The sequence below is a fragment of the Lotus japonicus genome, chromosome 4 (assembly GCF_012489685.1).
Source record: "Lotus japonicus ecotype B-129 chromosome 4, LjGifu_v1.2".
Taxonomy (NCBI): Eukaryota; Viridiplantae; Streptophyta; class Magnoliopsida; order Fabales; family Fabaceae; genus Lotus; species Lotus japonicus.
The window spans coordinates 51718306-51743396 of record NC_080044.1 but is presented as its reverse complement, the minus strand read 5'-3'; the positions used below and the strand labels follow the sequence as shown (position 1 = coordinate 51743396).

At 37.9% G+C, this 25091-nt stretch overlaps 2 protein-coding genes across 9 annotated transcripts; both read left to right on the top strand.

Annotated features, from left to right (window-relative positions):
• The first annotated feature begins 1352 nt into the window (after positions 1-1352).
• Positions 1353-2514, top strand: LOC130713846 (ethylene-responsive transcription factor ERF026-like). The gene has a single exon (XM_057563659.1). The coding sequence runs from the start codon at positions 1662-1664 to the stop codon at positions 2208-2210; it is 549 nt and encodes a 182-aa protein (XP_057419642.1). The 5' UTR covers positions 1353-1661; the 3' UTR covers positions 2211-2514.
• An 11505-nt stretch (positions 2515-14019) lies between these two features.
• On the top strand, positions 14020-24847 carry LOC130709959 (glutamyl-tRNA(Gln) amidotransferase subunit B, chloroplastic/mitochondrial-like). Of its 8 annotated transcripts, none has more exons than XR_009010240.1 (11): positions 14141-14333; positions 14446-15345; positions 15798-16491; positions 16797-17006; positions 21703-21843; positions 21961-22164; positions 22905-23102; positions 23508-23576; positions 23988-24104; positions 24187-24361; positions 24562-24847. XR_009010240.1 is itself a non-coding variant. In XM_057559098.1 (11 exons), exons 4-11 carry the CDS (start codon positions 15871-15873, stop codon positions 24265-24267), a joined length of 1641 nt encoding a protein of 546 aa, XP_057415081.1. In that variant the 5' UTR covers positions 14141-14333; positions 14446-14528; positions 15243-15345; positions 15798-15870; the 3' UTR covers positions 24268-24847. The 8 variants fall into 8 exon arrangements, 5 of the variants coding, with proteins under 5 accessions (XP_057415084.1, XP_057415081.1, XP_057415082.1 ...); XR_009010241.1 differs by having other exon boundaries at positions 24492-24847; XR_009010242.1 differs by having other exon boundaries at positions 24187-24450.
• Positions 24848-25091: the final 244 nt, after the last annotated feature.

Sequence of the window (25091 nt, the reverse complement as noted above, 5' to 3'; positions counted from 1 at the left end):
TTATAAAATTCTAATTGTGCATATCTTCTATCGCTTTTCATCGTGTCTTTCACCCACGTCAATCCGTTGCATCATCTTTAGATTGAACAATTGAACGATAAACTTTTAACTCAAAATGATTAAAAGTTGTCAACCAACAAAAAGTTTTTATAGACACAATTTAATTGTTTTCTTATGTCCATGTGAATTCTCTCAGTAAAAAAGTAGAACAACAATCATTTTGAAATGAAGAGGGAGTATTATTTAGTGAGTTTGTTATGAATTTCATTGAATAATTTGCTCCAACACAACTGGAATGTCACAGTGAGCTATACTCCGAGGGAGCGCAATATGGTGGCGGATGCCTTGGCTATAGCATTGCAACGTCAACAAGCTGTGCGTGGCGGGTTTGGCGGTGGCCACCTTCCTCCGTTGTTCCATTGCTTTGCTAGGATATTCTTGCTTAGTTAGTCATGTTTTCTTCCATATGTAACCAAAAAAAAAGCTTATCTAAAATATACTAAGTGAAAAAAATATTAAAAACTGTTTGTTTGCATTTCTCATGAAAATTAATGATACATTTTTTTAAGGAGAAATTAATGATACATGAATGCACGGACACGGAGAAATAATGAGAAACAACCAAACTTCTTGTAAGCCGGAAAATCAAACTCTCCTAACCTCGTATATAATTGAAGTCAAAAGAAAGGGGCTTACAGCTGAAGTTTTGTCTGCATTAAAGTCAAGTGTGACAATTTGTACAGGGTCTCGACTGCAAGAAAAATGGTAAGTCATCCCTAATTTAAATTAATTCTGGATCAATGGTTTGTTACTTATGTTACATCCATTTTGCTAAATCACTAATACTAACACTTTTGGCAAATCAATGACAATATATAATTATCACAAGTATTATTGTATGTCAACAAACACGGAGTTATTCTAATTTGAACAGATGTTTTGAATTTAATTATAAGAATGTAGTTGTGTTAAATACTATTTGGTAAAGAAAATTTTGACCCGCATGATAATCCTACCTAACCCAACACGAATGAATTAGATTACTTTTAATTAGTACTCCTATTAATGGAGTATAACTATAGGAACTGCACTACCACAGAAATTCAATTTTCTATTAATGAGTTGTCAATTAATCAATCATTCTCCAAATATCTGATTATTGTTTTCCATTCGCTTAATTATTTCCATAAACATTAAAACATTCATAGTTGGAACGCAATGAAGCGCCAACTATATTTTCATGGAAGATCTAATAAAAATCATCATCACACACTCAGTTATGCCACGAATTCCCCACGGTTTCACTTTTTCTGCACACTACTTCTCTTGCATATATCTACGCTTACTCTCTCAAATGCAAACCACCATCTCCTCATTCAATTCTTCAAGTATTTCCCAGCAAAACTATATACAAGGTAGTAGCTAGTGATGTCTTAAATTCATTGTTCTTATATACAAATTAAACATTCTATGGACATCATATAATACCATAAATGTAGTATTTAGCCATATAGGATATATCCTCCAAGTAAAAAAGTACTACAAAATTGCGTCAAGAAGTTCCATTGTTCTAACCCTACCTTTTCACTGCCGCACCTAGCTCATTTTCCCACGTGCCAAACAGCAAGCCCTTGTTTTGTGCACTTCTCCAATCTCCAAACATGGCCTCATCATCATCATCATCTTCCAAGAGGCATCCAGTCTACCATGGAATCCGGTGCCGGCGAGGAAAATGGGTCACTGAAATCCGGGAGCCACGCAAGGACACACGCATATGGCTGGGAACGTACCCCACCCCTGAGATGGCCGCCGCTGCCTATGATGTGGCGGCGCTGGCCCTAAAAGGCGGTGGAGCAGTTCTCAACTTCCCTGACTCCGCCGACAAGTATCCGGTGCCGGCATCCAAATCCCCTGCGGACATCCGCAGTGCTGCTACTGCTGCTGCGCAACAAATGGAGGAAACTGATGCTGCTGCTGCTGCAGCAGCAGCTGGGAACACAGACACAGTTCATGAGCCTCCTAATAACATTGATGCTGTTGCTGATGCCACTCTTTTGTCTGAAACTGAATTTATGGATGAGGAAGCCATATTCTTCATGCCAAATTTGCTGATCGACATGGCTGAGGGAATGCTGCTGTCTCCTCCCAGAATGAACCCACCACCGTCGCCTGATAATTCTGGTGGAGAAAGTTTGTGGAACTATTTTTGATCCACACATAAATCTATATCTATATAAATATAATAATAGAATTTCTCCCCTAAATTCTTCAAACTATAAACCAGTTGAAATTAAATAAATAAACTGGAATATAGGCAGATCACACATCGACCGCAGTGATAACTAGATTAGTAGCATGTTTGTATGAGGATGAATAATGTTTTGACACTTTAAAATCACTTACTAGCTAGGATGATAAGATAGGAAGGGAAGAGAGATAAATGAATAATATATATGATAGACAGTGTGATAAGAAATGCAAAGAGATGTATGAATAAAAAATAAGTTGAAATAAGATGGAATGAAAAGTTTGTGTGGGGAATCATTACTCGTTGAGAAAAATATTGGCTATATAGTTGATGGGTGTAGAAAGCCAAGAGAGAAAAATAGAGTGAGAGAGATTAGTAATTGATGTGATATGATGAAAAGTGAGAGATACATACGAAACTTTGATGTATAAAGTTTGTTTGTTACTCGTTTCGTTTTTCAGTAAATGTGTTTAAGTTACTTTTTACGAAGAAAAAAATGTTTCAAGATATGTTATTTTTTATTTTCACACTTTTTGATTGATAACTAAACTAGAGCGTTTGTACTCTTTAGCAATGTTTCAAACTTGTTTGTCATTGACTTAGTCGAGCCAGTGTCATTGAGTCGATTGGTTTGTATAATTTTCTCGGTCTTAGGTTCAAAGTTCAAACTCATAGGAAGATTTCTTTGTTTTCTTTTTGCCTTAAGGTTATATTATATAAAAAGGGAAAAAAGAAGAAATTTAATTTCATTAATGTGTCATTTATCTAACAACTTAAGCTTTTAGGATAATTGATTCTCATTAGTGGTATCAGAGTCTCTATGACTAAGTGATATAGAGTTCGATCATTGATGTCCTAAGAGCTAGGAAAATATGAACCACATCATTTCGTACTACGTTTCTTAGCCTTCTCCGACTTCTTCATAGCGAGGCTTTGCTACGGCCTTCGTCACCTTCGGCCTAAGGATCGACACCCTACTTTTTAAATGAAAGGACTCGTCTCCAGCATATTTTCTCCCTATCCGACAACAGACGCATCCCCGCTCAAGGTTCTAATACCTCTTCCTTCTTATCAGGTTCTTCCTCCTTCATAGCAATACAAGACAGCCATCACTTTATGCTATAGAGTGTTGTTGCTCGACAAATTAAATGCTTCGGTTTTGGGCTTGGATTATGCTAATGGGATTCACTGATCGACGATGACTATCGATGATAGTGTCGAGTCAGTAAGGTTTTGATTCAGCAGAGCAATAAGAGGATCGGACCGCGACAGCGAGGGCGGGAAACACAACAATGAGGTAGAGGTGGGTCGAGATCGAGTCACACTTAGGTTCCAAGGTGGAGTTTTTGGGGGATTAGACAATCGTGAAGGTGTGTAGTTGTTGGAGAGAGCGGAGGGAAGGGGAAGAATCAAAGATTTTTATGGAAAGGGGGATGGGTTGGCAGATGAGAAGGAGGAATTGGGCAGTGTATGCGGGTGACACTAAAGTCGACAACAAGAAGGAAGTGTTGGGCGCTGACAATTAAGAGGAGGCGATGGTGGCCTGGAGTTGTAGGGGGCTAAGGGATGGTGCTGGAAGAGACCGATGAACATAAACCCTTGGTGGCCTGGAGTTGTAGGGGGCTAAGGGATCGATGGTGCTGGAAGAGACCGATGAACATATATAATCCCTTGCAAAATACTAAAATTTAAAATATAAATTATTGTAAATTTAAATGAAAATTTAAATTAATGTGTAACTTACTAAGGTAAAAGATATTGATCCATGTGCACCACTTTTAACAAGTATATTAGATTGTACCAAAAAAAAAACAAGTATATTAGACACACCCTATAATTTAATTAGAGAAGTAAAGCCATTTAATACTAGTATTGATCATTCAACAATCAGGAGATGTGGGAAGAAGAATTATAAGACTCAGAGAGGTTGCGAGCCGGTCATGGAATAAAAAGTGTAAAAAATGGGGGTTCCAGTTCAGTCTAGTTCTATTTGGCAGACAATGGAGCCCAAAAGAAAGAGAATATATTAATGGTCAATATTGAAGATCACCACACGAACCAGACACATATTTTTGGTCGTAACCTTAAAAGGCTATTCCTTTTAGCTGTATCTCAAATATCACATTCAATTACCAACTACTATTAATTTTTTTCTTTTTTTTTTATAAGCGATAAACTACTATTAATTTTATTTTTGGTTTAAGAAAAAAAGTAATAAAAAGGGCAAGTGATCATCAATTATGATACAGGCGTTGTTCTTAAGTATAGCGTGGGGCTTTTTCCATCAAAGTGGGACTTGATCAATTGAATATAACGAAGGTTGTAACTTAATTAAAGCAAATCAAATTAGTGATATACAGAAACATGTGCTGCAAACTTTGAAACAACACAACAGATTTTGACTACGGTACTGGCAACACGAATGGCCGACACCATAAGCTTTCCTTCTTCTTCTTCGTCGTTACTACCCAATCGAGTATCAGTGTTGGTGAGCTTTCACTTTCTCTCCTTAAAAGTTTTGACTTGGGAATATGCATATGGTGCATGTATCAATATTTCGGCGCAACGCAACCACCACTATTTGTTAAAAATCTAAGCTATGAACAGGTTATAAAAATTAAAAAACAAAAAGATGTGTTCAGACTTGACCCTCCGTGGTTCGGCCCATCGTCGGCTGACTATCATTGGGTACGGTCTGAAGCACCAGATGATCCAAGAGGATAAAGTCTATCCAGTTTGACGATAATGGATGACTTGACCCGAGTCCGTAGCACGAATCATACCTCACACCAGACATTACCCTACGAATATCTCCATGGAAGGTTTAGAATCAACCCTTCAGCTTATTGGAGATAATTTCAGGAGACAAGTCTAGAACATAGGTGTGGTCAAAGGAAATGGATAAACAACCAACCAAAGAGTCAATCAGGACCGTTCAACGAGATGTACATTCGAGAATATTTTCGCTACACGGCGGTGACTGATAGTCGACGTCATTCTATAAATAGCTCATGTATTATACATCAGGTACATACGATTGACCCTACCGTTACCCTGCTAAAATCTCATATGGCTTGGGCTTCAAATGTCTTTTGCAAGAGCCCATCGCGTCTCGTGCTTGACGACGGAGCACGATAGATGTTCCATTGCCTAGATGATTGAAGACGACAGATGAGCCCCACCGAAGCTTGGGCAAGGCCACTGATAAATGTTTTTTCGTTGCTTGTACTGCTTTGAAACTAACCTTAAGATTCAATCGTAGTAAGAAGATACAAGTGTTGTGTAACATCACGATATGACGACTGACCTCACGTTAACAACACGAGTCTTTTCAGCACGCTTTGTCCTCACTTACGCACTTCTTGGGAAAACGTCTCAGGAGGTCACTCATCCCAATATTGCTTCAAGGCAAGCACACTTAAACATGGAGTTTTTATAAGTTGGGCTCCCGAAAAGAAGATGCATCTTGTTGTCATGAGTAGTACCAATCAAATCTTTTATGCCCTCCTCAACTGTATAGTTTCATACCTATACAGTCTTAGAATACCTCTTGTTTGTGTGCGATATCGGTTCATTCATGTGTCCATCCGCCTAGAAGCCTGACAGGATCAGCTCCTACACCGACGATCGCTCCCCGTCCTCGTCGGCCCCGGGTGTCATAGGCCCACCAACTTCTGCTTGGTTCATCCCCGAACCACATCGTACTGGGAGAGGTCGGCTCTAATACCATTTTCACAAACTTTTCCTTGATAACTCAATCAAATGATCATTCTTTTTTGGATGTGAAAGACCATTTTATATTGCAACCACATAGCATACTAAGAATGACCAGCATCACCTTGATCAAGGAATAAAACAAAAGAAAGAAAAATAAAATGAAGAACAAGAGAGGGAGAGAGAGCTCACACTAGGAAGAGAAGAGAGGAGACCTCTTGGTGTGGAAAATGCAAATGTCAAAGCTCTCTATTTATAGTAGAGGTTTGGGCATAATGCATTCAAAGTAAGTCCTAAATGAGATTTCCATACAAAATGGTTTGAAATATTCAGCCATCAAAAGTCAAACCAATGGTCATCTTGCAATTATTTTCTTCTTCTATTTCTTGCCCAAAATCTCATTTATTTTAATCTTTAATCCTCCATTAAAATCCAATTAAAACCTTCACTTTTAGAGATTAAAAAACAAGCCCTTCGTGACTTAAATGAGGGGAATTTTATTTTCAAAAAGGTCCTTTCAAAATCCATGCATTCAAAACTAGGCCCCTTCATAAAGAAAGTCAAGGAACATGTACTTAATTGCATTAACCTCCATGTTTTCCACCTTAATGCACATTGACTTTTTAATTTAAAATTCAAAAACTTCTTCCAAGATAATCAGAAGTAGCACAAGAAATGGAGGGTTTGAATTGAGCCATCCAAAAACTTGGATTTCCAAACGATTGAAAACATTGTTGCTTGAGTTGGTGTCGTTTGGCGAAGCGGAAATGTGTGAGTAATGGAGGAATCAATGAACCCCCAGAACGATAGGGCTACGTCCAGTCATTGGCTATACCAAGATTTCACTAACCATGTATCAAGGACTTCTCCATACAAGTATTATTTTTCATGCCTCTTCAGGCATTGCTGAGTATTCTTTCACCGATGCATCTCCAGGAAAAACAAGTATTTATTTGCCACTGCCTCTTCATGCATTAACAAGTATTCTTAGGATTTCTCCTCATAAGTAGTAGTAGGACTTCTCCTTACATAGTATGCATGACTTCTCCTTAAAAAATCTTTTATAAGATCGTTTACTTCTACATATTTATCTTCTTCAAAGAGTGATGGTAGATACAATTCACTCCATGAATCATAAAGTATTTGAGAATGAGTTATGACTCTAAGATTGTACTTTATGTTCTTTTACATGAGAGATTTAGATGAAAGATTGGACTCTTAGAAAAATCTTCTCTTCATGTTGAAGAAGACGATGATGATGACCTTTTCTAGATTGTGAGTCGAAAGCTTTTTTCTTGTGAGCACTTAAGCTACTACTGCAAGTCTTCATAGCTTCCTTTTATACTTCTGAATCTTTTGCAAGAAAAGATAGTCGTTGGAGTGTGTTCTCTACAGAGCTTTTAGACATTGGATCAAACGGTGCTTTTGTGTACTCGATGTCAGTTGCATTAAATGCATGACACTGTTTGATGAAGACCTTTTGCCCAAAAAGGTGTAGTCTGTAACTAGTAGATAACATAGGTTTGAGCTTCTATCTGTTGGTGTAAAGTGAAGTTGATCAGAGTAGCACAATAGGGGGGATTTAAATTGTGTCATCAAAAAACTTGGATTTCCAAACGATTGAAAGATATATCATCTTTGTTGAAATCGTTTGGTGCAACGGAAATGAATAGCAGGGAAGTAAACGATGCACACCAGCAATTTTATCCTGGTTCATCCCCAGAACAATAGGGCTACATCCAGTTCTCGACATTGCCAATATTTCACTAAGTTCAAGTATCAAGGACTTCTCTATACAATATTTGAACCCTGCCTCTTCAGGCAACTTAAGTGTTCTTTGCACCCTGCCTCTCTAGGAAAAACAAGTATTCTTTGTCTTTGCCTCTTCAGGCAGTTGAGTGTTCTTTGGCTACAGCCTCTCCATGCACTGTTGAGTATTCGAAGGACTCCTCCTTACAAGTATTATTAGGGCTCCTCCTTACTAAGTATTAGAAGGACTCCTCCTTTACAATAAGTATTATACATGACTTCTCACAAAATAATATTGAGAAATATTGTTTTCTTCTACTCTAAATCTCTTCTTCTAAGAGGGATATTAGATCAATTAAGCCTCGGAACTATAAAGTATTGTTTGTCAAATTTGACTCTTAAGCATGTTCTTTATGTTCAGTTACATGATAGAGGTAGAAATAATTTTACTCTAAAGAATATCTACTCTGCATATTGAAGCAGACGATGATATATGATTGTTCATTGAATTGTATCATCAGAATCTCTCATGATGAGCTCTAAGAGCTTTTGGATTTGATCGCTTATGATCCCGAGGGTTGTGTGGGCATTGTTGGTAAATCCGCAAGTGTACGGAATCCACCCGGTTTTAAATATCGAACCACAGGGATTGTGAGTGAATAGATTCAGCTTAAGCCTTGAGAATGAAGGCTTGTTTTATTGAAACAAAGATATGTCGAAGTAGTAATAAGGAAAAGGAAAAATAAAAAGACAATTCAGAAAATAACATGCTTTGGGTTCTTGTTCAACTAGTCAATTTAAGCACATCATTCTAAGCACATGAACTCATGAACCTCTCCTTGATGATATAGCCTAGTTACTCACTTATTGATTCCTCACATAAGCAATTCTCCCATACAAAAGCTAAGCCCAATTCCTTGTGTACTTAGTCATTTATATGAGGTTTTAGATCATGCAAATTCAGGCCATCAAACCCCAACCCTTCCTCTATTCCTAGTAGCAAGTATAGAAGGGGTAATCCCAAATCGGTTCCCTAATCTATAACAAACTTCCGTTCTGATTATAGAATAGTATAAAGCAAGCATGCATACAAGCTTAGATTGAAATTCAGAAAATGGGATTCAAGGGAAGAAGGAGAACATGTGGGAAAGAACTTAAGATTATAACTCAAATATAAAAAGTCTTACAAAGAAATCCAAAGCAAAAGAAGAGAGATTAGCCAAGCATGCTTGGCTAAGAACCTGAATTACAGGCTAAGAACCTGAATTACAAGCTTAGAAGCCCTCTCACACTCTCCTAGATGCTTCTCTACCTCTGAGTTTATGTAAAAATGAAAGTAGTATCAAAGATTACAAAAGAAAATGACTAAAATCCTATTTATAGGAAAAATAAACGAGGCTGAGCTGTTCTGGGCGCTCAAGCGCCAATTCAGAGCGCCTGAGCGCCAATTGCATGTTGAAAAACATGCCTCTGGACCTAATTGGCGCCTAGGCGCCCATTCCCAGCGCCTAGGCGCTTAAGCTCGCCTGAAAAGGACTTTTTGGCTTCTGAAACTCCTCTTTTCAATCCTCTTTAAGTTCTCCATCAATTCCATGCTTCTTGGCCTTCTTTCTCCTTCAGTTTCTGCTCTCCAAACCTAACCAACAAGTCAAGGAAGATTCTAGAAGCTCCAAGAGCTCATTAGCACAAGAGGTCCTTCATAAAACAAAAGAAAATCATGCAAGTCCTAAACTTAACTTAAAATGCAAGAAAATTCCCTATAAAACTACAAAATTACCAAAACAAAACAAAGACTCAAGAAAAGATAAAAATGCATGAGAATGCATGAAACACTACATGAGACACAAGAAAAAGACTCAAAACCCACAAGGAAAAACCCTAAAAACATCATATAAACCCGGGTCATCACACCACTATACTCAACGACAGCTCGCCCTCGAGCGTCACTAAGATTAGCTTGCCCTCAAGCACAAAGAATTGCTCCCAACACACATGCCAAAGAGGGATACATTTTTAGAAAACCGGGGGATCAAGTAAATGCAGTTAGTTCCAAGAGAAAGATTCAACAATGAACTTCATGCTACTCTTAGATAAAGAAGAATTAGAGTCCACTATGAGAAGCATTTAGAGCTAACATCCTAGCATGAGACAATTGTTTAGTGCACTGAGCACACAAGCAAGTTCATAGGTTATGAGAATCATTTCCTCAAGAGCAACTAAAGTTGACAATGCATTATTGAATGAGACTTCAAAAGGGTTATGATGTTGGCTAGGTAAAGCACAAGGTAGGTGGTCCCTAAGGAAGACTAAGGCTGCACAAAATTTGAGTGTGGTCCTTCATGAAAACCGGAGCCTAAAGAAATTGATACTTAGCACACAAGTCTCTCAACCCCCTTTTGTTTCAGAATTTTTTCTTTTTTTTGGAACTCCACCCATTCCATGGAGTTCATTTTTTCTTTTGACTTTTTTTTGGAACTCCATCCGGCCATGGAGTTCATCTTTTGAATTTTTTGAATTTTTTCTTTGGGGCAAGAGACAATTGCATTTTCTATAAACTAGCTCCATTGAGAGTTAAGAACCACAACTCCCCATTTTTCCAACCAAACAACCAGCCCACATAACAAAGGTAACAAAGAAATCTCCATAAGGCTCAAAAGGGTCAACTAGGGACAAAGATGTTATAAAACAATTTCTGAAGTACAAGAAAACCTACCAGTCTCAAGAATGCAAGTCTCCTAAAGCTACACTCAAGGACCCATGAAATGAAACACAGAACCAAGAAGTGCAAGTGAGTCAGGATCCTCCAGGGAAATTATATAGTGAAGGGTCAAAGATGAACCCTTGTGGACTCACATCAACTCTATCCTCAAGACAACACTTAGAAGACCGAAGTCTCTCCCTCTCTTTCCCAAACTTACAATCACTCCCCAAAAGAAAGCACAAAGTATCCACTTAAAAACATTTTCAAAACCAGCATCATGTGAGTGAGCAAGACTCGGGAACATGTCATTTGAGTAAAGGGCATAAAGACCAAGGTACAAAAGACTCCAAAAAAAAAATGCATGATAAAAAAGTTAAACAAAATCTATAAAAGAAAAATATGCTAAGAATGCATGGACTAAAATCAGAGTAAGAAAAGAATCTCCTTCCAAGTGGTTGAGTGCTTCCAAGTTTGTCTCCTTTTTATTTCCTGGAAAAAAAAAAACAGAAGAAACAAAACGTAAAACAGAAAAAAAAAACATGGGTTGTCTCCCATTCAGCCCTAAGTTATAGTCTTAGGTAGACTATACTTCAAACTCATAACTCAAACCAAAAATCACAAACAATCCCCGGCAACGGCGCCAAAAACTTGTTGGTAAATCCGCAAGTGTACGGAATCCACCCGGTTTTAAATATCGAACCACATGGATTGTGAGTGAATAGATTCAGCTTAAGCCTTGAGAATGAAGGTTTGTTTTATTGAAACAAAGATATGTCGAAGTAGTAATAAGGAAAAGGAAAAATAAAAAGACAATTCAGAAAATAACATGCTTTGGGTTCTTGTTCAACTAGTCAATTTAAGCACATCATTCTAAGCACATGAACTCATGAACCTCTCCTTGATGATATAGCCTAGTTACTCACTTATTGATTCCTCACATAAGCAATTCTCCCATACTAAAAGCTAAGCTCAATTCCTTGTGTACTTAGTCATTTATATGAGGTTTTAGATCATGCAAATTCAGGCCATCAAACCCCAACCCTTCCTCTATTCCTAGTAGCAAGTATAGAAGGGGTAATCCCAAATCGGTTCCCTAATCTATAACAAAATTCCGTTCTGATTATAGAATAGTATAAAGCAAGCATGCATACAAGCTTAGATTGAAATTCAGAAAATGGGATTCAAGGGAAGAAGGAGAACATGTGGGAAAGAACTTAAGATTATAACTCAAATATAAAAAGTCTTACAAAGAAATCCAAAGCAAAAGAAGAGAGATTAGCCAAGCATGCTTGGCTAAGAACCTGAATTACAGGCTAAGAACCTGAATTACAAGCTTAGAAGCCCTCTCACACTCTCCTAGATGCTTCTCTACCTCTGAGTTTATGTAAAAATGAAAGTAGTATCAAAGATTACAAAAGAAAATGACTAAAATCCTATTTATAGGAAAAATAAACGAGGCTGAGCTGTTCTGGGCGCTCAGGCGCCAATTCAGAGCGCCTGAGCGCCAATTGCATGTTGAAAAACATGCCTCTGGACCTAATTGGCGCCTAGGCGCCCATTCCCAGCGCCTAGGCGCTTAAGCTCGCCTGAAAAGGACTTTTTGGCTTCTGAAACTCCTCTTTTCAATCCTCTTTAAGTTCTCCATCAATTCCATGCTTCTTGGCCTTCTTTCTCCTTCAGTTTCTGCTCTCCAAACCTAACCAACAAGTCAAGGAAGATTCTAGAAGCTCCAAGAGCTCATTAGCACAAGAGGTCCTTCATAAAACAAAAGAAAATCATGTAAGTCCTAAACTTAACTTAAAATGCAAGAAAACTCCCTATAAAACTACAAAATTACCAAAACTAAACAAAGACTCAAGAAAAGATAAAAATGCATGAGAATGCATGAAACACTACATGAGACACAAGAAAAAGACTCAAAACCCACAAGGAAAAACCCTAAAAACATCATATAAACCCGGGTCATCAGGCATCGACAACTTTTCAAAGTCTTCAGTTCTTCCTTTTATACTTCTGAATCTTCTGTGTAGTAGATTGTAGCTATAACGCCCCGATTTTCAAGGGTTACTTATTGATCCAAAAGTAAATTAAACATGCTAATTAAATTTCAAAAATATAAAGATGCAGGTATATATATTTTTCTGAAACATAATACCTTTTAGTACTTTCCATAACATGCTCTAACAAATGCATAATAATTACCCAATAATAAATACCCTTACATCAATTAATATAATTATAGTAGGAACTCCAAAAGACATATAAAAGGGTCTCCTAAGCCCAACGAGCTCGCCGCAGTCTCCACACGACTAGTATTTGAAATAGTAGCCCGTAATCAAACAATTCCTGGAGACGTCTCCTCACATGCATCCATCTGTCTCTTGTCATCCTTTAGAGCGGCGTCTTCGAACAATCATAAGAGAGAAAAGGTGCAAGAGTCAACTTCTAAACCAAAGAGTCATATTTTGGACGTGCACACATACAAGCAGGTAAAAGCATGCATATTCACATACATAAGCACCTAGCAAGATTCTCACACAATGACATACTTGTACGTTCTTAAGGAATTCTAGGTGTAGCATAGGATAAGGCAAACACTTCACCAAGCAAGGCACAAGGTCCATAAACCACACATCGTACCTCATAGGGTATTCATCCATCTAACACAAGTCACAAGGCAACAACCAACACTCCAACGTCGACGACGTTCAAGGGAACCTACACGGTCTCTATTATTAGTGTATGCAATATGCTCAATGTAGTTCCAACATAATTCGGATAAACCCATAGTCAAAGGTACCCAACACTAGCCCAAACACATGTTCCACAATAGCCCATTAAAGCCAAACAATCCGGTGCCTGGTTGTAAGACCCGGATAATTTGTGCGATTAATTAACTAGTTATTTATTAGCTTTAAGGGTGATAAGTGCTATTAAGCTTAAGTTTATGTGTTTATTGTGCTTTGTGTGTTTTTTATAAGTATATATGTCTATGACTCATGTTAGATGAAGTAATATTTTCCATGGTGTGTTTTGGAATGACATCGTTGGATTCGTCTGTCTTTCTGAAAAGCTCGATAACAGCATTACACCGTTGGAACATCATGAACCCTGACCTGAATTAGAGCGAGAATTTGACTTTTCCATATCTTTATGACCGTGTGAAATGTGCTCTGACTCTGAGTATCTCCAATTTATCCGTGAGCTTTGTTCTCACTTGTTTCTTTGTTATTTGATCACTTTAACTTACTCAAGGTGATCATAATATATATTTTATTATTTCATATTAATCTCATAATTTTTGGTATAATGATATACCATTTTTATATTTTGCTCTTAACTCTATAAGTTAAATCCTTCACTATTTAAATCAATCCATAACCACTTTTATAAGTTGAAACTCAAACATCCCCCGCCCGGATAGGGATGTTCAAAAAAACCGGTTCTGGTGAACCAAACTGGAAACCGTCCAAACCGTGTTATTTTTAAAATCCAATTTTTTTGGGTCCAAAAAACCGATCCGGTTCATTTTTGAAATCCGGTTCGGTTATCTGGTCTAGATTTGAATAACCGATTTATAAACCGGTTTTTTAAATAAAAGAAAAAAAACCGCTCCACCACTCTCTGCCTATTATCCTCAACCGCTCTCTGCAACGGGGTTCTCTTGATTTCATCAATTTTTTCATCTGGGTTGTCTTCATCTGGTAAGCTTTTTCGCCTCCACTGCTTTTTTTTTCATCGCATATCAATTTATCCATCTGGGTTGTCTTCATTTTGCAATTCTGGATTGTGGGTTGGTTGTTGGGTTGGGATTCGAGGTGGGGGTGGTGGAGGTGGAGGGTGTAGGGTAGAGACAGTTTCATCAGCGACTACTTGGTGAGGCTACTGCTGATAATGCAAAAATTTTCATCAGGGACAAAGGTGTTCTTCTTATTTCATGCATATTTCAATTTTCAACCCTTTGTGATCTGTTCTGCTGTATAAGCTTGATCTAATTAATGACCTTTGATGGTCATTTCTTAATTAATTTCAGGTTCTGTATTTGGAAACTTGCTTCCAGTAGTGTCTAGCTGGGTTGGTTGATTTAGACTTGAATTCTCTGTATTCAGAAGTCAGGTGACTTGTGTCGTTTGTAGCATTACCACCACTTTGTAAAATAGTTACTTTTTGCTCAACAAGCAGGGACACCTCTGTTTTCTAAACATATTCTTTTAGTTTTCACTTTTCTGTGAAGTGTTGTGTTTGGAGATAATTGTCAATTGCTTCCTTATTGATACAGTAGAAAGTACAAAAACAATCTGAATTCCTTTGTTCATAAATAATGTGATGCTTCTATGTTTTGTTCTCAAATGGGTTTGTATATTTTCTTGCTACATGTTTTCATTTTCTGGATTGAAAGTTCTGTTCATTTCTGATCTCAAGTACTTTCAGCACTGTAAGATTCAATTCAAATGTGTCATACTAAACCATAATAAAAGCAGTGATATATTTATATCCATAATCTTTGCCATAGTTTGAAGAGTATCATTTTTCTGTCTCATGTGATATTTTTGCTTCCACAAACTTTTCCAGAAGGTTATCCCTTTCTGAATAAACATATGGTCCATTGCCAATGATATAAAATGCTTCAATCACTGAATCTTTTATAATCTATCATTAAATGATTGTTAGCATTTCTCTCCATATTTCTCAAACATCACACCTTTGTCCCGGACTGATTGGATACTCAATGCAGAATTTGGGTCTGGTCTAGTTGTGTTCTTTTAAATTCTGCTTATTTTACTATTCTCTAATTTACTTTTTTCTAATGACTTGTCTGATGGGCTCTAGCTTGTTCAATTGAGATTAATTGTCTTTATGACTAAAGGAGAGTCATCATCATCATCATCAATTCTAGATGATGATTTTGAGGTTGTTGAGAAATGTGAACAAGGTAAGATAGTAGGATTTTTTTGATAGTATATTATATTTATATTTATCCACAATAATGATGATTTCTTGATAGCTAAAAATTACTATGTGGGAGTGAAAGGTGATCAAAATTTAACAACTTGGCATTTAAATTTCAATATTCATTGACATAATGAGCAATTAGAGTAAAATATCCAATAGAAGCATCACAAGTCTAGTAGTGAAAGGTCAAACGCACTCTACCACTAGCACTAGCCATTATGTGAATTATTATTAATGCTTGGATTTTGGGGGCTTTTTTACTTGGTAAAAATATATTGGGGGCCTTTTTTACTTAGTAGAATTTTTTTATTGTTGGGGGCCTAAAACCCTTGCTTGGGTGGCTTTGCCCTTGGTTATTTGTGATTTTTCGAATGGCGATTCTGCTTTTACCTGGTGGATATAATCTACAAGATTCAAATCTGTTTTTTACAGGTCAAATCTTGCCCAGGTTCCACAATATTCCTGGCTCCGCCACTGTTTCTAACGTGATTCAGTTCCTTCCAGAATGGCTTCCGCAATCTTCAGAACCTTCCAAGTTCACCCCTTTCTACTTTGTCCAGCATTATTTCTCAGAAGAACAAATGGGGTTTTGCGCTGCGCATCGTCACAATCCCAAACAGAGACCCAACAGCGGCAGCAGCACCCACCACAAACCAAGGTTTCAACCCAGTCCAAGAAGCTTGACAAAATCCCAAAAGACTATGAAGCTGTCATTGGCATTGAAACCCATGTTCAGATCTCCACTCTCACCAAAGCATTCTGTGGTTGCCCTTACAGTTATGGGTCACCTCCCAATAGCAGTGTCTGTCCTGTTTGCATGGGCTTGCCTGGTGCTTTGCCTGTTTTGAACTCCAAGGTTATTGATTTTGCTGTCAAGCTGGGCCTTGCTCTTAACTGCAACTTGTCTTTCAACTCCAAGTTTGATAGGAAGCAATATTTCTACCCTGACCTTCCTAAAGGGTATCAGATTTCTCAATTTGATGTGCCAATTGCTGCTGGTGGCTACCTTCATGTGGATATTCCAGTGGAGTTTGGTGGAGGCCACAGGAAGTTTGGCATTACTAGGGTTCACATGGAAGAGGATGCAGGGAAGCTCTTACATACAGAAAATGGGAATTACTCTCAGGTAGTGTCTATATCCCTTCTTTTAGCTTGCACCTTTCAATTCTTATTCAACTTTTATTTTTCCTTGCTTTGTCTTTAACATGTTGGATCAGTGGCAGACTGCATTTGTTCATTGAGACATTTATAATTATGTATAGTTTAAACAAAATCTCATGTCTGGCCAGTTTCACATATTTCTCGGTTTGTAATTCATGTTCTGGAAATACATAGATGCTTTGTTCCACTCATTTTCCTGAAATATTGGCAAAGGCTCAATAACTTATGTCAATGATATAACTATGCTAAAGTGATGGCCTTTCATGACAGGTTGATCTAAATAGGGCAGGGGTGCCTTTGCTTGAGATAGTTTCTGAGCCTGACATGAGAAACGGTATTGAAGCGGCAGAATATGCAGCAGAAATACAGAGATTGGTACGATATTTAGGAGTGAGCAATGGCAATATGCAAGAAGGTTCTCTTCGTTGTGATGTAAATGTATCAATACGGCCCATTGGGCAATCAAAGTTCGGGACAAAGGTATCTAGCTATTTCTTCTATCAAAATAATTAGATGCTTTTGACACATATTGGAGGGAGCACCATGTAGCCGATAAACCTCTTTAATGAAAATCTCAGCTAAAGTAGAAGCTGTATAAGGATGAGAGAGGGGTATGAAATGAGCATACTTGCTCAGCCTATCAATGACAACCCAAATAGCATCCTTGCCATGAGATTTGGGTAGCTTATCAATAAAATCCATAGCTATGCTTTTCCATACTCCAGCAGGTATAGGGAGTGGTTGCAACAAACCAGGATTAGCAACTCTCTCATACTTACACCTGAGACAAGTCTCACATGATTGGATGAATGCAGCTACATCCTTACTAAGCCCTTTCTAGTAAAAGAAAGACTTAATCCTGACCACAGTAGCCCTTATGCCAGAATGACCTCCTTGATGAGAGGAATGAAGCCACTCCAAGGTTAAGGTCCTAACTTGGGCATCATTAGGAACCACTAGTCTATGTTTCCTAAACAGCAAACCATCCACCACAGAGTAGTGAGTATGCAGCTGGGGTTGAGCCAGAACCTGAGAAATAAGGAGCTTAAGAGCATCATCAGCTGCATAACATTGAGTAAGTAAGGCCCACAGTTCTGAAGATATGGAAGAGACTGAAAGCTGCAATAATTCTCCATGAGAGGCTCTAGAAAGAGCATCAGCTACCACATTTTCCTTACCCTTTTTGTACTGAATTACATAGGACAAACCCATCAACTTAGTAACCCACCTACATTGAGCTGGAGTAGACAATCTCCGCTCCAATAAGAATTTCAAGCTCTGCTGATCAGTAAGAATAGTAAATGGCTAGATAGCTAAATACTGATGCCATTTTGTAACTGCATGGACCAGAGCCAAAAGTTCCCTATCATATACTGACAACAATCTGTTTCTAGGGGATAAGACCTTACTAATAAAGGCCACAGGGTGGTGATCCTGAAGTAGAACAGCCCCAATGCCAGTACTGGAAGCATCAGTTTCCACTGTAAAAGGTTTCTGCATATCCAGAATAGCAAGGACAGGAGCTGTAACCAATGCATTTTTGAGTTTTAGGAAAGCATCTGCAGCTGCAACTGACCAAAGGAAGCCATCTTTCTTCAAAAGGTCTGTTAATGGTGAGGCCATGATACTATAGCCCTTAATAAACCTTCTGTAATAACCTGTGAGTCCCAAAAACCCTCTCAGTTGTTTAATTGTAGTTGGTTCAGGCCACTCTTGAATGGCTTTGATCTTGGTAGGATCGGTAGCAACCCCTGATGCTGAAATAAAGTGGCCTAAATACTCAATCACAGGAGTGAAAAAAGCACATTTACTCTTTTTGACATAGAATGAATACTTCTTAAGGACTTCAAAGACTTCTCTCAAGTGTTGGACATGGTCCTCAATAGTAGCACTATACACTAAGATATCATCAAAGAATATAAGCACACTCTTCCCCAAATATGGAGCAAATATAGCATTCATGGCTCCTTGGAAAGTGGAGGGAGCATTTGTAAGACTAAATGGCATGACAACATACTCATATTGCCCTGAGTGTGTTTGAAATGCTGTTTTCTCCACATCCTCAGGTCGCATTCTCATCTGATGATAACCAGCCCTTAAATCCAATTTAGAAAAAACTTTAGGTCCCCCTAATTCATTCCACCAATGGAATGAGAAACTTTGCTTTCACAGTCATATCATTGAGCTTCCTATAGTCCACACACATTCTCCAGCTGCCATCCTTCTTCTTGACTAAAACAATGGGAGAAGCAAAAGGAGAAGAGCTAGGTTGAATTACCCTTGACTCAAGCAATTCCTTCACCATTTTATCTATGACATCCTTTTGTGCAGGAGGATATCTATAAGGCCTGAGAGAAATGGGGTTTGACCCCTCTTTCAATATGATCTTATGATCATGAATGCCCCTAAAAGGTGGCAGCTCAGCAGGTTCTTCAAACACTTCACCATAATCTTTCAGAATGGCTTCCTCTCTTGCCCTGTCAACCCAGAATCCAATGATTCCTGAGCCTTGAGAGTGCAACAAGCTACCTCGCTAGAACAAGGAAGAATCTGTAATATGTAACTGTATTTATCCTCCCCTACTATATGGTGCAATTTAGCAGCAGAAACTAGTTTGTTCTCCTTCTCTTCCACAGCCTGCAACTTGACCATCTCATTCCCCGTAGCAAATTCCATGATCAAATTAGTAAAGTCCCATGAAACAGTACCCCATTGTCTAAGCCACTGCATACCTAAGATGAGATCACAACTACTAAGAGGTATGGCAATTGCACTGTCAGTGAAAGTGTAACCTTGCATTTTCCAAGAAATTCCCTCACACCAACCAGTACCCTGTATTATTCCCCCATCTGCAACTGTTATCTTAACTGGTTGCAAACACTGAAGCTTGCTCAATCCCTCATGGCACAATTTTTGGTTAATAAAGTTGTGTGTACTACCAGTATCTATTAACACAAAAATTCGTTTCTTGCCTAACCATCCAGTCAATCTCATCATAGGATATTGGGAATCACCATCCAAAGCATTCAGAGAAATGGAATCACCATGTAAAGCATTAAGAGAGACTTTAGGAACACTCACCTCAAGTCCAAGATCCTGTTCCAATTCCTCCTGACATTCTTCTGAATCAAGACCATCTACTGCCATGAAGAAGACCTGAGACAATCATGCCCTGGAGTGTACTTTTCATGGCAAAAGAAACACAGATTCTGAGCACGGTGTTCATCCATTTCTTTGGGAGAGTTTCTTCTGAAAAGTGTAATTTGGCTTGCCCAAAATACCTTTCTGGTTGTTTTCTCCCACCAATTTCCGGTCACTTCCCCTCTTTTCCACCATTGTAGAAGTCACTCCTTTCTTCTCAGACCAATTGCTAAAGGATTTGGTCACTGGATTTGACTTCTTGCGCAGTAATTCCAAACTCCTTTCTTGCAGCTTAGCAATTCGCATTGCTTCCAGTAGAGTACGAGGACCAAACATCTTTACTCCAGTGCATAGCTCAGGATTGAGGCCTCCAAGATAACACTGAAGCTTCAGTGACTCAGAAAGCTCAGTTCTACATGCTAAATTGTCAAAAGCTTCATGATACTCCTCAAGATTTCCTTGCTGCACCAATCGTTTGAGCTCCTCCATTGGCGACTCAAATTCCACACCAAATCGCGATCGCAGTGCCGTCGCAAACTCCAGCCAAGTCACCCTTCCCACCGTTCCTTGCTCCAACCCCTGAAACCATCTGAACGAACTCTCGTCCATGGCGATACTGGCGACGGCGACACGTTCGCCCTCCGGAGTGCCATCCAACGCGAAGAATCTTTCACACTTCGCGATCCAGGAATCGACATCGTCTTTGCTGAATTTCGGAAAATCCAACCTTGTGAGACGCGTCGGCATCCTGTGATCTCCATCGCCTGGTGCTCTGCTTCGTCGAGCAGAAGCCAAATCGGTGACCTGAAGTCCAATTCCACGCATAGCTTCCTGAAACCCGTTGAATTGCGCTTCAAACCGAAGCTCCAGCTCTCGCATGTGACGCGCGATGCATGGATCCATCGCAGCCATGATTCGTTCCTCAGCTTCACGAATTGAGCTCTGGAATCGAGTTGCTTCAGCCATGGCGGTTCCGAGAATCGAAGGCTCTAGATACCAATGTTAGGGAAGAAACTAGAGAGAGAGAGATAGAGAGAGAAAGAAGATTCAGAGAGAAGAGAGAAGTTCATTCATCAACAACAAGATGGTTACAACTGTTTAGCTAGCAGCTTATATACTATAACTGCATAACTGCTTCTCTAACTAACTCCTCTAACTGACTAACTGCCTCAACTAACTATCAAACTGTCACATACGTAACATATTGCTAGACTGTTATTATTAGGAAGCTTGTTTGTCTTGGTATTGGAATTGCATGGAGACTTTGATGATAGTTTTCAATGTTGTCCCTACTCTGATAGTCTGATTAGACATTATAATGAGAGACTGTGGGTGAAGTAAAAAAAAATCTCTGCAAATCTAAGGATGAGAGCGTGAAGAATATAATTACAATTATTACTGCATGCTATGTTGTTTTCCTTGTCCTGTTTATCATGCACTTATATTACCCTTTTGAACATGTCAGACACCCAGAATAAGTTGTTGGATGTTAATTCATCGGTTCTGTTTTGCCAAGGCCTGACTTGTATGATAATGATAGTCACTATCCTTTTCAGGCCATATGATGGAATACATTGGAGTTTTAATATCCTGTGTGTTAGAAGTCTTTGTAAGAAGTAAAGTAAAGTGCATGGAATTTGGGTGTTAATCATGTTGACATTTTGTCTATAAATGTATACTATTTTACTTAATTTTATTGCACTTCACTTTCTTCGACCGGGATGGGAATTGGAATGTATTGTCTGAAGTGATAAGTTTGGTTTTGATTTTCTTAGAAAACAAGTAACTGCACAGAATTTTGGGCTTTTATTGACCTTAAAGAACACAATGAAGAGCAATTGTTACAAACTGGTCTTGTGGGTAGAAAATTGATTTGTCTATCATATTGATACTCTTTAAAATTGGTTGATCCTTGCTTTTTGCAGAAATTAAGTACCACAACTTGATACCATTATTGCCTTCTGTTGCAATGCAGTATTAGAGAGTCCAATATGTTTACCAAACTAGCAGCTAATATGTTAAATTGCTCTGGCAGGTTGAAATAAAAAATTTGAACTCATTTTCAGCAGTAAGCAGAGCTATTGATTTTGAAATTGCAAGGCAGGTGCAACTCCATAGTAATGGCCAGGAAAATCAGATAGTACAGGAAACTTGTCTATGGGAAGAAGGCTCTCAGGCTAGTACTATATCGTGATTTTGTTCTTATTTCCCTTTTAGATAGTTTAGCAGGTACAAGATAGTGTTATCTTCCCTTATACTAACTTTCTTTAATAACTTCTGTTATTCCGTTAAGAGAACAATTACAATGAGGATAAAGGAAGGGCTCGCTGATTATCGGTATTTTCCCGAACCAGACCTTCCAGCTGTAATCGTTTCCCAGGAATATGTTGATGGTATTCGAAATTCTTTACCAGAGCTTCCAGAAGAAAAGCGTAGAAGATATGAGAAGATGGGCTTAAGCATGCAAGATGTTCTTTTCTTGGCTAATGATCAAAATGTAAGTTATCTGTTGTTTTCTGAGGTTATGACTTTTTTACCATTGATATGCACATGACTGAAACTACATGTTCTTAATAAAAGAATGTACTAAAGATTACTTGAGTACGAATTAGAAAATTAACTAAAATCTACTAGTGCCCAGTATCACACTTCTGTATTAGTATTGTTGGGAAATGTATTGTAAGATTTAGTAGCATACAAGAAATATCAGGCAATAAAATGTCCACACATAATACTCATAAATATTTTACGTAGTGTCTTTTGCTTAAAGCTTAATAGCAAATATATCAGTTTAAATCTCTCCCCTTTTCCATGTCAGGATAAAAGACCTAATAGACTCAGTTCACAATTAATATCTTCCTCCAGCAAATTGACACAATCTAGAATGAAGTAGACTTCTGCAAAGTACACGCCACAAAACCGATTTATGAAATATCATTCTTTTTCTGGTGTAGGGTTTAATGCCAATATATGTTTTGATCAAAACACCAAATAATTTTCAAATTGTTTATTTTTTTTTTGTTCATCATCAAATTGTTTATTTATACACAATGGTTTTCTATGAAAGTCAGATACACCAAACCAGCTAATTGATTGCAGCAAAAGTAAAAATGCACAGCTTAATTAAAGTGTGCTCAATCATGCATAGTACACTAGAAGGCTATAAAGTAAATATTAGTGAAGTTTATTCCCACAAGTGGTCTAATATGATTTTTATTTTCTGAATGGATTTATTAGATTGCAGAATTTTTTGATGCTACTCTTGCAAAGGGTACTGATGCAAAGCTAGTTGCCAACTGGATAATGAGTGATATTGCTGCCTTCATGAAAAATGAGAAGTTGAGCATAAATGAAATAAAGCTTACGCCTGAAGAGTTGTCTGAGTTGATAGCTTCCATTAAAGGTGGAATCATCAGTGGCAAGATCGGGAAGGAGGTATAGTTGTCTCTGGCACCAACAAGTGGTGAATAATTAGGATCTAAGCATTAATCATTCACATACCTGATTTGAAACATTAAGCTTTAGCCAGAAGTTATACTGTTTTATTTCTAACATATCTTCTAGTTTTTTCTCATTTTTTTCCAGTGGGAGTTAATTGTCTGTGTATTAATGAGCCTACTGCTTTCATTTATAAAATATGTTGACTTCTGAAGTCTAAATTCTTGGATCCTTTATGATCTGTGCTTTAATATTTTGGTCATGTTAGAAACATCTACTGTTGTGTCTTGGTTGAATGTGTCATGTAAATATAGTAATTAGGAAGATTTGATCTTTGTACTTATTACATCCATTCAACATATGCTCCTCTTTTTCTTTCACAACAATTCCATTACTTTTCAGATACTATTTGAGCTATTAGCCAAGGGTGGCAGTGTCAAGGAACTCATAGAGAAAAAGGACTTGGTTCAGGTCAGTAGTATTATCAACCATTATAGAAATTTTTAAATTGAGTCAGTTAGCAAGGGACAACTGATTTTTTGGATTCTAAGCATAAAGCTGCCAGTTAATGGGTTCACTTGTGGTTTCATGATTATTCTGATTTTATGTTTTTGAGATGTTACTACTTGTATTTGAAAAACAAAACTGTAGAAGCATAAAGTTGCCAATGTTTTTGGGTCAGTTGCAAATTTAATAACTTACTGGATTATTTGGATTTTATGATGTTATTTGTTATTTTAAAAGAAAAAATTCCTCGAGGTGGTTTGAACAATTAGTGTTAGGCCTCTTCTCAGTGACTGCCCCATCGGTGCTTTATTTGTTCTTGCTGAGAAAGGAAAAAAGAAAATGTTAGAATGTGCTTGTGACGTTTGGAAATGACAGATAGCAGATCCTGCTGAGATTGAAAAAATGGTGGACAAAGTGATTGCTGAGAATCCGAAACAAGTAGAGCAATATCGAGGAGGGAAAACTAAACTGCAAGGCTTTTTTGCTGGCCAGGTATTAACTCGTACAGCCTGAAACCATTATTATGTTTTTCCCCTTTTAATTATCTTAATATCATATATATTTGTTCAAATAGGTAATGAAGTTATCTAAAGGCAAGGCAAATCCTGGTCTCCTTAACAAGATCCTCTTGGAGAAATTGAATTCAAAGAGCTGATGCATGCTACGCGCTTTTTAGTCATGAGAATGGCATAACATAGATATAGACATACATTTTCCAATTCGATGCATGGCTTCTTACTGAGTTCATGGTAAGTGCTGATCCCTGATAATATCCGGCCAGTAGACAAATGAAAAATTAAAAGTGGAAGGTTCTTATGTTTGCTCATTGCAAGCTGAGGTGATCAGTTATATTGGCTAAAATATTTTATCCGATTGTAGAAATAGATTCTGAAGGGTTTTCACATCAACTATTGAGACTTGGGTGCTCTGTCCTTGTTTTCTTCTGCAGAAGACATAGCCATTATCTGAGGTGATTTAAAAGGACATGCAGCTTCCCAACCATGCAGTTGATATCTCCAGTTAATTGATGGCTGCAAAATTTCTTCATGTATCTCAATGTATTTTGATTTTAGAATGAGAATAATTTCATGTTCTCTCTTTTGCTCAAACAATAACAAGAGTCAAGAGAGCAGATGTACCTTTTGCACAATTGGCAGTTTTTGCTCCTACTCTACATGAATTCATCTTCTGATTAATTTAATTGAAGGAATTACATGAAACAGTTTTTGTTTTCACTACTGGTTTGTTTCATATTACACCCAACACAGAAGGAAAAATCTTCTCCTTTCAAGTGCCCCCTCGGGGTGTGTACTCTAGATTATTCTCAATTAAAACAACATTTGAAACAGCAACCATGAGTTCCCATAAAATGAGAAATACGAAGCGGAACTTGGAGACCAAATTGGTGTTGTTTTTTATTAGTAGGTTCTAATTGATAGGTGGTCTATGCTTTAAGTTTCAATGGTGTTATTCTAAGAG